Below are 10,645 nucleotides of genomic sequence, written 5' to 3'. Positions count from 1 at the left end.
CATGTGTTTCCAGACCAGTACAAGCTGATATCAGCATCCCAAATCACATCACTTACTTTACATGTGTCAGACCGCTGAAAACAGACTCTATCCACCTTATTCTGCTCTAAACAATGCGCGCTGCCATGACGACGACTCCGGTTGCCTACTTCCGGCTCGTAGCGCTTGACCTGTACTAGCAGCGAGAGAATGAGTTCAAGGCAAGCTCCTCATGTGCTGTTGTTGGTTGTTTTAACAATTCAAAGATGATTTCAAACTTTTTAGAAACTGAGTGTTTCGAGCATAAGATAAGGAGGAGATAATGCCCATGTCCGGTTCCGTATCAGAGACATTCAATAAAGTAAACGTTTTGAGTGGTTAGCGTTAAAACTGAAGCATAAGAAAAAAAGTCAGAAAACTTTAGATGTGCAAGGCAAGCAGGCAAGTTTTCGGGTTGTTATGGACAAGTAAAAATTACATTATTGTATATTATATGAAATACAATTATAATAAAATTCTAAGTTATGACTACTGTATACTGTACTGTTTTTATTTTTAAAACGATGTGATGTGAAAAGTAAACATTTCGGCTCGTTTGACTCAGCTCACTGAAAAGAGACGGTTCTTTTGACTCACGGCTCTTTAAAAAATAAATTCTTATCTCCTTCTTATCTTATGCTCGAAACACTCAGTTTCTAAAAAGTTTGAAATCTTCTTTGAATTGTTAAAACAACCAACAACAGCACATGAGGAGCTTGAACTCATTCTCTCGCTGCTAGTGCAGGTCAAGCGCTACGAACCGGAAGTAGGCAACCAGAGTCGTCGTCATGGCAGCGCACATTGTTTAGAGCAGAATAAGGTGGATAAGATGGATGTAGCATAAATATAAAGCAGTAGACTTTAATTCTACATCAGACCATCATTTAACCCGAATCTCTGTGAACGAGAGCGATCAGCGAGTGCCGGATCATCATTACACATGATCCTATATTTCCAGAGATTCATGATTACTGTAGTGACACTTACACAACTACACTTATAGTCTTTACTAAAGGGGTTTTACACTACTCTTCTTCAAAGTGTTAGGGTTAGACATCATAGATCAGGATAGCTTCTACATGGGGGTGTAACGATGTCTTTGTGTCACGATTCGATACTCCAAGACATATGAGGAAAGGTTAACAAATGTACTGTTGATTAAAATGCTAAATTTGATTTTACGTTGTGTGTGTAAATGAACAGGCTTGGACTTAATGCTGGAAACCCAAAGCACAGGACAATAGAGACTCCAGAATAAAGATATTCATGATTCTGAAGCTGAAAACACAGGATTATTGTAGACGAATATGCTTGATCTCGTCACTGACGACATATTTAAAATAAATGTAGGCCAGTGTTTACTGGTAGGGTTAGGGGCTGATGCCACATAAAGACATCCGGCATTATCAGGACCAACACACATTCCCCCAGTGCATTATATAGTAGTTTAATACAGTGCTGACACCAACACTCGTTACACCCCTACTTCTAAACGATCTCTTACAGTAAACTACTGTATACTGATGCACACTGGGAAGATTTACATGAATGCATTTGGGCAGGAAATGTACCAAGCACTGTGAACACTGATAACAATCGGCATGAATAAAGGTTAGCTTAAAAAGTAACAAAAGCATTAAATAAAATCTGCTTTGACTGGTTCTGGAAGTTCAGTAAAACAGCTTCACACACACTCTCAGAAACAGGGCGTTGAGGTTAAAGTAAGAACTAGCACACAAAACAGGACGATACACACCAGACCAAACATCCGTGGACTTTTTTAATGAAGAACAAAATGTGAAATGCAAAATGTTAAACCACACGAATCAAAAATATGACACTTCCATCATCCACATCCTCGCCGTTCCCGGTTAGTGTATATTTCATTAACAATGACTGCTAGTCACACAGAAGGGTAAGTCATGACAGCGGTTTAATAGTGTCTACTGCTCGCTCCTATAGTGGCTGTTTCGTAGTAGCACATAGAATAACTTTGCTGTTGGTAAGCAAAATATGAACTCTTGAAACTCTTTCATAAGATTAGTTTTCTTCGTCTGCTAGACTTCCTGAGCTTCACACGTGTTATTAGCCAGACGACACATCTGGCCATCTAGCGGTTCGCTTACATAAATCTCCTATATTATCAAAATACATTTGGGTGACTTTTGTACAAGAGAGACAAGGAAAAATGAAACAGAAAAAGAAGAAAAAAAAAAAAACAGAAACCTGCATATTTAAGATTATTTTTAATATTATTATGTCTATTTTTCTGCTTTAGAAATGTCACTATTTCCTGTAATGATGACAAACTTCCACTAGAGTTACTGATCATTTGCTTTTGCCCCAATAAATCACTGAATTACAATATTATACATATAATACAAAGCAGATTTTTTATCTGAAACAATATTAAAATAAATGCTCAATAGATACAAAGTTTTAATCATAATTCTCCACATTATACCGGTCTGTGAGTCCTCGCACACACAAATGTAAAGCCATTCTCTTCTAATAAACTATTAAGTGCAAACAAATTTTCTTTTTAAAAAACTAATGATTGCAGCATCCAGCTTTTCAGATTCAGATTCAAGACAGAGGATATTAAAGCCGAGTGCATCAAGGCCTTCCCCCAACGTCACGTCTTTCTTGTTTTGTCTTTTTTGATCCTTTATAGTAGTTACAAAAAAAACAAAAACCCAAAATAAAATCAGTGCAAAGTTTAACAATGGGGGTCAAATCTATTCCGTATGAAAGAGGGCGAAAATAAAACTGTATTAAAAGTGATCTGGGCTTTTCCACCCGGGATTCAATAACTTCCCAAACCTTAGGATTGAAATACACAAGAGGAAATAATACAGTGAGATGCAACTGAGAGTGAAAACCATATCAAATAAATACTCTGGGGAAGTGAGAGGAAAGCCCATGGGTCGCACTGATGCACACACTCGTGTTCCTGCGCTCACGGGCCAGAGGAGGAAAAGAACCGAAGGAGGAGAAGCGGCGATGACCTCTGACCTGCAGGAACGCTGGGCTATACTACTGTTCCACTGGGAGAGTTGGCTTGGTTTTGGGATGACAATAAACCCTGAGAAAACAAGAGAAGAACATTTGAAAACATTTGCAAAGCGGGAAAAATATGAGCAAATCACATGATCCAATCCTCCAATACACAACACATTCATAGTGTAAATGTTCCCCCACACACACACACGCTCTGTTCTACAGCTAGATGAACACCTATAATAGCCTAGCCTGTTAGCACAGAAGAGAGCCCGGTCCAGGCCCGGTGCGGTTCTGCTGATGATGGCACGCTGTGATCTTCGGCTGGCCAATCAGAGGACAAGGGCGTTTCATTTGTACGAGCGTCTCAGTTCACAGATAGATTGTTTCTGTATTATTTCTATATAAACATGTCAATACAATGTCAAGTCTTTGTTTTAAATAATTTGTTCCATTATTATGCTTTTTGTCGTCGTCTGTTGACATTGTACAAGCAGAATGCAGCGGTTGGTCTGTGTTGTATTAGCCCCGCCCCTCCTCCACTGTGATTGGACGGCTGGGTAAAAGCTGTGCTACGTGTGTCCGAGACTCCACAGGACCAGCGTTAGCCACCGCTGACGACAGAACACACACACTATACCATACAGGAGACGTTCTAGATGGACCTCGTGGCAGACGGAAGAAAGGAATGTTCTGATCCAGTCTGACCTCTGACCTGTAATGCTGCCTGGATCATAATCACACACTGTTCGCTCATTGGCCAGAGGAGAACTGAGACTGAGTCTGGGTTCTCCCAAGGGTTTTTCCTCCATCCTGTCACTGTCGCCTTTTTTCGCTTGTCTCGCTCAGTCGGGGACATTTAATCTAATATTCCACAATATAGATAAATAAATTAATTAATTAATTAATAACGTTTTTACAACAGAAATGAACCTTCCTTAAGCTGGACTATGACGCTACTCTCTTCTAGACACAAACTTCCCTGCACTATTCTCCTGTTCTCTCAGTAAAGCTGCTCTGAAACACTCTGTATTGTATAAAGCGCTGTATAAATGAAGAAGGAGACTCGACTCACCACTTTGCCGGGTCTCGCCCATGTGCAAATAAACCCCTCCTGACACGCGGTGACAATACAGTCTTCTAGAAAGATGAGCACCGTGAGTCTCTCGTGCGCGATCTTCTTGCAGACTAGCGGCTCGAGCAGGGGCACGTCCTCCATGCGTGGGCACAGCGTCGTGCCCAGAGTCTTGGCAGGGTCCGTTTTGGTTTTGGTGAGCAGGTTGAGCTTGTCGCTGCTCTTGCTGCTGATGTGGCCCATGCTGTGGTTTCGCTTGTGGTCTTTCTCGGGGTGCCGGTCTTTACGGTCGTGCAGCGAGAGCGTGGCGAACTTGCTGACGCCGGTAGCGACGGGGTTCTCGGTCGCGGCGCTCTTGGAGCCGGAGCCGGCGGCCGCGTGCGGGAGACTGTTGGAGCGCGGCAGCGGCGCGGGGAGCGAGTTAGCCGGCGTGTTAGCAGCGCTGCTGTTGCTGCCGTTAGCGCTGGGGTTGCTAGCGGTCGGGATCACGGCGCCGCTAACGCTTCCTCCTGCCGGCGGGCCGCTCGCATTCATGACGTTTGTGTGCGTTCGCGTTCGGGACAGCGGGAGGTGCGGGAACAAGATGTCCTCCGTCAGGTCCCATAGGCAGAGCTGCGTGTCCTGGCCCACGGAGCCGAAGCGGTACGTCACGCTAACCGGCCGGCTGTCCGTGGAGTTGCGTTTCGAAAGGCGTGACTGCGTGCTGTTAGCTCGATCGCGCCCGAAGTGGATCTGATCCTGGAAGTCCTCGTCGCTGCCGCTGAACTCCATGGGGTCGCTCTCCTCAACACTAGTGGTGTAGTGGTCGAATGCCACCACGCTAACCCACGACTTGTGCCCGTGTCCTCGCGCGATCACTCGGCAGTCCACGAACGACCACACGGTCACCAGGTCGTCCTCGCCGCCGGCCACGATGTACTTGCCGTCGGGGCTCCAGCACACACACAGGAGTCCGCCGAAGTAGCTCTTCATGTTCCCGTGCAGCTCCACCGCGTCGAAGTTGAAGACGCGCAGGAACCCGTCCTGGCTAACGCAGGCCAGGAACTTCCCGTCGGGCGAGAAGGCAAACTCGTTGAGCGCGCCGTCACCCACTGTCCACTTGAGCAGGGGGTTGCGCGTGGACTTGCTCTTGCAGGTGTGTACGGCGTAGCTCTCGCCCTGCTTCAGCAGCTGGTAGTGAGGAGCCGTGGTCCCGCAGGTGTGCTCCACGTTATACAGGTACATGCTCCCGCTGGAGTGAGCCACCAGGAACAGGCTCTCGGAGCCCGGGACCCACTTCACACACGTCACGCGGGATTTGTCGATTAGTCTCTGAGTGAGATTCATGGAGGAGAAGAGACAAGACAGAGAAGACATGGGTTATATAGAAAGATTACCAAATGTGGACATTTACCAAAAAAAAAAAAAGAAGAGAATAACCCACACTAGTATATTAGGGCTGTAACGATTCCCTCACGTCACGATTCGACACATATCACGATACTGAACTCACCATACCATATTAATGCGATACTCCCAGACATACAGGTTGACAAAAAATGTACAGTTGATTAAAATGCTAAATTTGGTATTACATTAGGTGTGTAAATTAACAGGCTTGGACTTAATGCTGGAAATCCAAAGCACAGGACAATAGAGACTCCACAATAAAGATATTCATGATTCTGAAGATGAAAATACAGGATTATTGTAGACGAATATGCTTGATCTCGTCACTGACTAGATATATTTAAAATAACGTAGGCCAGTGTTTACTGGTAACATCAGACATTTGACATTATCAGGACCCACAAATATTCCCCCATTGCATTATTATACATTATATTCAACTATATATAGTAGTTTAATGTAGTACTGACACTAAAACTCTAATTTAGTCATTTTTATTTTGGGTGAATTATACACAAATATTGTTACGATCCACGAAACATATTGTTGCATTTTTGTATTGCCATATATTGTGACACGTTATATTGTTACACCCCTACTAGTATGTTAAAAAAACAAATACAAATATGGTGTGTGATCAACACTAGAGGCCTATGATCTCAGCGATGTCGAAAACGTGGAGTCACGGAATCCAGTAATAAAAAAAGGAAATTACTGCCAGGGCTCGACATAAGCAATGGCCCGGGGCCAGTAAAAGAGTATGTCGGGCTAGTTGATTGGCCAGTCACTGGCCATCAGCAAAACAAACAGCAAACGTCATACACAGTGGCGCGAAGAGTGTCCATGTGTGTGTGAAGTGTAGATGTGTGTGAAGTGTGTGTCACCTCTTCATTGAAGAGTTTGCTGGTCTCCTTCTTGATGGGGTCAATGAGCTGCACCTGTCCCGCAGAGAAGCCCACGAGCAGTGACACACTCTCCGCCGTGGCCGTCAGGTGGTTGAAGTCGTGGCACGTGGGCTGCGTTCCCTTGTAGATCCTCTTATCGATGGGTTTGCTCAGGTCAGCGGCCTGTGGCCAACAGAGGAAGCCAAGTCACATTTATTTATACCAGTTTCAGAGCAGCTTTACTGAGATAACAGGAGAATAATGCAATGAAGTGTGTCTAGAAGAAAACAGCGTCACAGTCCAGCTCAGTTCAGTTCTCATATAATGCTGTGAATGCAGGAGATCAATAATATTGTTGAATATTAAATTAAATGTTAAATTTAATGTCCCCAACTATCTACTAGAAAGCAGAAGTAAACGCCTGAACCGCTGCCAAACTAACACAGATACCCTTCGAGAAACACTGTGACAGGTGCCGGTCACAACAACAACCCTCAGGTCACACACACCTGTTTACAGCACGAGGTGTGTGTGTGTGTGTGCGTGTGTGCGTGTGTGCGTGCGTGCGTGCGTGCGTGTGTGTCATCTGCCGTATCTAAACACGACAGTACCTGGGATAATCACTTAATCTGGAAATGATTGATCTTTATTATGGACGCACCGATTTTTCCAGAACGAGTTTAAATATATTGGGTAGAGAAACCAAAAGAATACGAATCATATTATTTGGTTTAGCAAATACATATTTCCTTTGGTTATTTTCATGCTTACTTAAGCCTGCTAAAATGTATTGCATGGGTTTCTGTTACTTTAATTGAATCTCTATGATGAAATACTTGAATAAATGAGAATAAGTGCTGAATACATCACACACTCTGTCTGCGCGCTATCGCTATTACATGCGCGGTCACACCGATGTCAACAAGATGATTATAAGAAATAAATATGACCAATACTGACAGCGAATGACAAATAAATATGGAATGACAGTAATTTCACAGCAGCAGAATATAATTATGTAAACAACATTAAATGTAAACACAGATACAGCATTTGTTGAAAATGTTCAATTATTATGTGATTTTTTACAGAGGGATGCATGCACACGCACAATCCATACAAAACTCCACCGATTTGATCTACAAATTATGTACAATAATCAGCCAATCACCTTTTCCCTAGGGCTGTAATCTCCTAGTCGATTATTTGGTCGATACGTTCTGGCTCGACCGAAAATCTGATTGGTCGATTTTTTTTTTGCCGCGTTCATTTCATCAGTTTTGATGCGTTGACGCGTTCATTTCATCAGGTGGAAAGCACTAATTGCTAATGGGGGTGTTTTCAGAGCACCCCTGTTTCCCAGGTAACAGTCTGTCTTCAGAACACCCCCCTTGTTTTCAAGTCAAGTCAAGTCAAGTCAAGTCAAGTTTATTTGTATAGCGCTTTTCACAATACAGATTGCATCAAAGCAGCTTCACAGTATTAAATTAAAATAATACAACAAAGTTTGTTTCAAGAGGAATTTATTGATTGATAAAATTAAATTAAATATCCCCAAAATATCCCCAACTGAGCAAGCCAAAGGCAACAGTGGCAAGGAACCGAAAAACTCCATCAAGTGACCTAATGGTGTCCTAAAACTCCATCAGGTGCCTTAATGGAGAAAAAAAAAACCTTGGGAGAACCCAGGCTCAGTCGGGGGCCAGTTCTCCTCTGGCATTGGATAGAGGCCGGATTGTAGTTTGAACTGTAGGATTATATGAATGCCTGGCTGAAGAGATGTGACTTTAATCTAGTTTTAAACTGGGAGAGCGAGTCTGAGCAACGAACAGTATCAGGAAGACTATTCCAGAGTTTTGGAGCCAAATGTGAAAATGCTCTCCCTCCTTTGGTGGTTCTGGATATCCTAGGTATGACCAAAAGCCTTGAATTTAGTGATCTTAAAGAGCGCGATGGATTATAGGGCGATAGAAGATCCGTTAAATAGACTGGAGCTAAGCCGTTTAGGGCTTTATAAGTCAGTAGCAATACCTTGTAATTAATACGGAACTTTATAGGTAACCAATGCAGTGATGATAAAATCGGTGTTATATGATCATATTTTCTTGATCTCGTAAGAACTCTAGCGGCGGCATTTTGGACTAACTGTAGCTTGTTTATTGAGGATGCAGGACAACCAGCTAATAAAGCATTACAGTAATCCAGTCTCGAGGTCATGAATGCATGAACTAACTTTTCTGCATCAGAAACTGATAGCATATTACGTAGCTTAGCAATGTTTCTAAGGTGGAAAAAGGCTGTTTTTGTAACATATGAAATATGATTTTCAAAAGACAGGTTGCAATCGAGTATAACACCCAGGTCTTTTACTGTAGAGGATAAAGTAACAGGACATCCTATGATGTTAAAGTTGTATTGTGCGAGGTTTTGTGGGCGGTTTTTTGAACCGATAAGTATTACCTCTGTCTTGTCTGGATTTAATAAAAGAAAATTACGCGTCATCCAATCTTTTATATCTTTAACACACTCTGTCAATTTGGAAAATGTAGCGTTTTCATCCGGCCGTGATGAAATATATATTTGAGTGTCATCAGCATAACAATGGAAACTAATTCCATGTTTCCTTATAATATTTCCAAGTGGCATCATATATATTGAGAATAACAGAGGGCCTAACACAGATCCCTGCGGCACTCCATAGTTTACTGGAGTTATGATCGATTTTTCTCCATTTAAATAGACAAAATGGTAGCGGTCAGATAGGTATGATTTGAACCAGCTTAGTGCTTGTCCTTGAACACCAGTATAATTTTGTAGTCGATCTAAGAGTATTGTGTGATCTATAGTATCGAACGCAGCACTAAGATCAAGTAAAACTAGTATTGAGATACAGCCTTGGTCAGAAGCTAAAAGTAAATCATTTGTGATTTTAACGAGCGCAGTTTCAGTGCTATGATGCGGTCTGAATCCAGACTGAAACTTTTCATAGATATCATTTTGTTGCAAGAAAGAGCCCAGTTGAGCGGACACCACTTTTTCTAATATTTTAGACATAAATGGAAGATTTGAAATGGGTCTATAATTTGCTAATTATTATGATCTAATTGTGGTTTCTTAATGAGAGGTTTTATAACTGCCAGTTTAAATGTTCTTGGAACATGACCTAAAGATAAAGACGAGTTAATAATATTGAGGAGAGGCTCTTCCACTACAGGTAACACTTCTTTCAGTAGTTTAGTTGGTATAGGATCTAATAAACATGTTGTTGTTTTAGATGAAGTGATAAGTTTATTTAACTCTTTTTGTTCTATAGTTGTAAAGCACTGTAATTGTTCTTGCGGGGTGATAATTGAAGCTGAATTATAAGGCGCGATTGAAGATTGAACGTTTATAATTGTGGTTCTGATGCTTTCTATTTTCTCAGTGAAGAAGTTCATGAAATCATTACTACCGAACTGTAACGGGATATTTTGTTCGGGTGACGTCTGTTTATTAGTTAGTCTAGCCACGGTGTTAAATAGAAACCTTGGATTGTTTTGGTTGTTTTCTATTAGTTTGCAGAGGTGCTCAGCCCTGGCAGCTTTTAGGGCCTTTTTATAACGCGACATACTGTCTTTCCACGCGATTCTAAAGACCTCTAAATTAGTTTGTTTCCATTTACGCTCTAAATTACGGGTTTCTCTCTTTAAAACATGCGTAGTATTGTTATACCATGGTGCTTTATTTTTCTCTCTGACCTTTTTTAATTTAATAGGTGCAACCACATCCAATGTTCTAGAGAGAATGGTGCTCATAGTGCTAGTTAGTTCTTCTAGTTCATCTGTTTGTTTGGGTTCAGGCAGCAGCTGAGACAGATTAGATAAGCAATTTGAGAAATTATCTATGGTGGATGGGAGGATTGTTCTGCCTGGTTTCACTTCTTTTGGATTAGCCCAACCCACCAGAGAAGAGAGACAGGTTGAAGAAAGTAGGCTACTAGAAGGTTTGCTGAATATTATTTAATTGTGAGAGCGTTTAATTCATAGTCAGTCCTCTTCTACCATGTCAACAAAGACATCGGCAGTGTGGCAGCATTTTTTTTAAAGTTAATAGTCTATTCGTGTCTCAGCCGCGAAGCTTTGCTGCACAGAGCGGCTGAAATTATAACGTTAGTGTCAGTCAGTTATTATAATACATATGACAAAAACAATTGTCTAAATTATGTTGCATATTCCTCAAAAGTGCTTGTGATATCACTATTTTCGTAAATCATAGGCTCTGATATTGCGCAGGTGCACGT

At 41.9% G+C, this 10,645-nt stretch overlaps 1 protein-coding gene across 1 annotated transcript in view; it reads right to left on the bottom strand.

The window, feature by feature from the left end:
• Positions 1–1,784: 1,784 nt before the first annotated feature.
• Positions 1,785–10,645, bottom strand: part of wdr20a (WD repeat domain 20a) — a 33,553-nt gene continuing 24,692 nt past the window's right edge. The window contains exons 2-4 of the mRNA XM_082142443.1: positions 6,367–6,549; positions 4,094–5,404; positions 1,785–3,103 (exon numbers count right to left, since the gene is read on the bottom strand). Of these exons, the coding sequence (XP_081998569.1) occupies positions 3,050–3,103; positions 4,094–5,404; positions 6,367–6,549 (1,548 nt within the window). The 3' untranslated portion in view covers positions 1,785–3,049. The remainder of the gene's footprint in view (positions 3,104–4,093; positions 5,405–6,366; positions 6,550–10,645) is intronic.

Source organism: Leuciscus leuciscus (genome assembly GCF_965113295.1).
Source record: "Leuciscus leuciscus genome assembly, chromosome: 17".
NCBI classification, from domain to species: Eukaryota; Metazoa; Chordata; class Actinopteri; order Cypriniformes; family Leuciscidae; genus Leuciscus; species Leuciscus leuciscus.
This window is presented reverse-complemented; position numbering and strand designations above follow the sequence as displayed.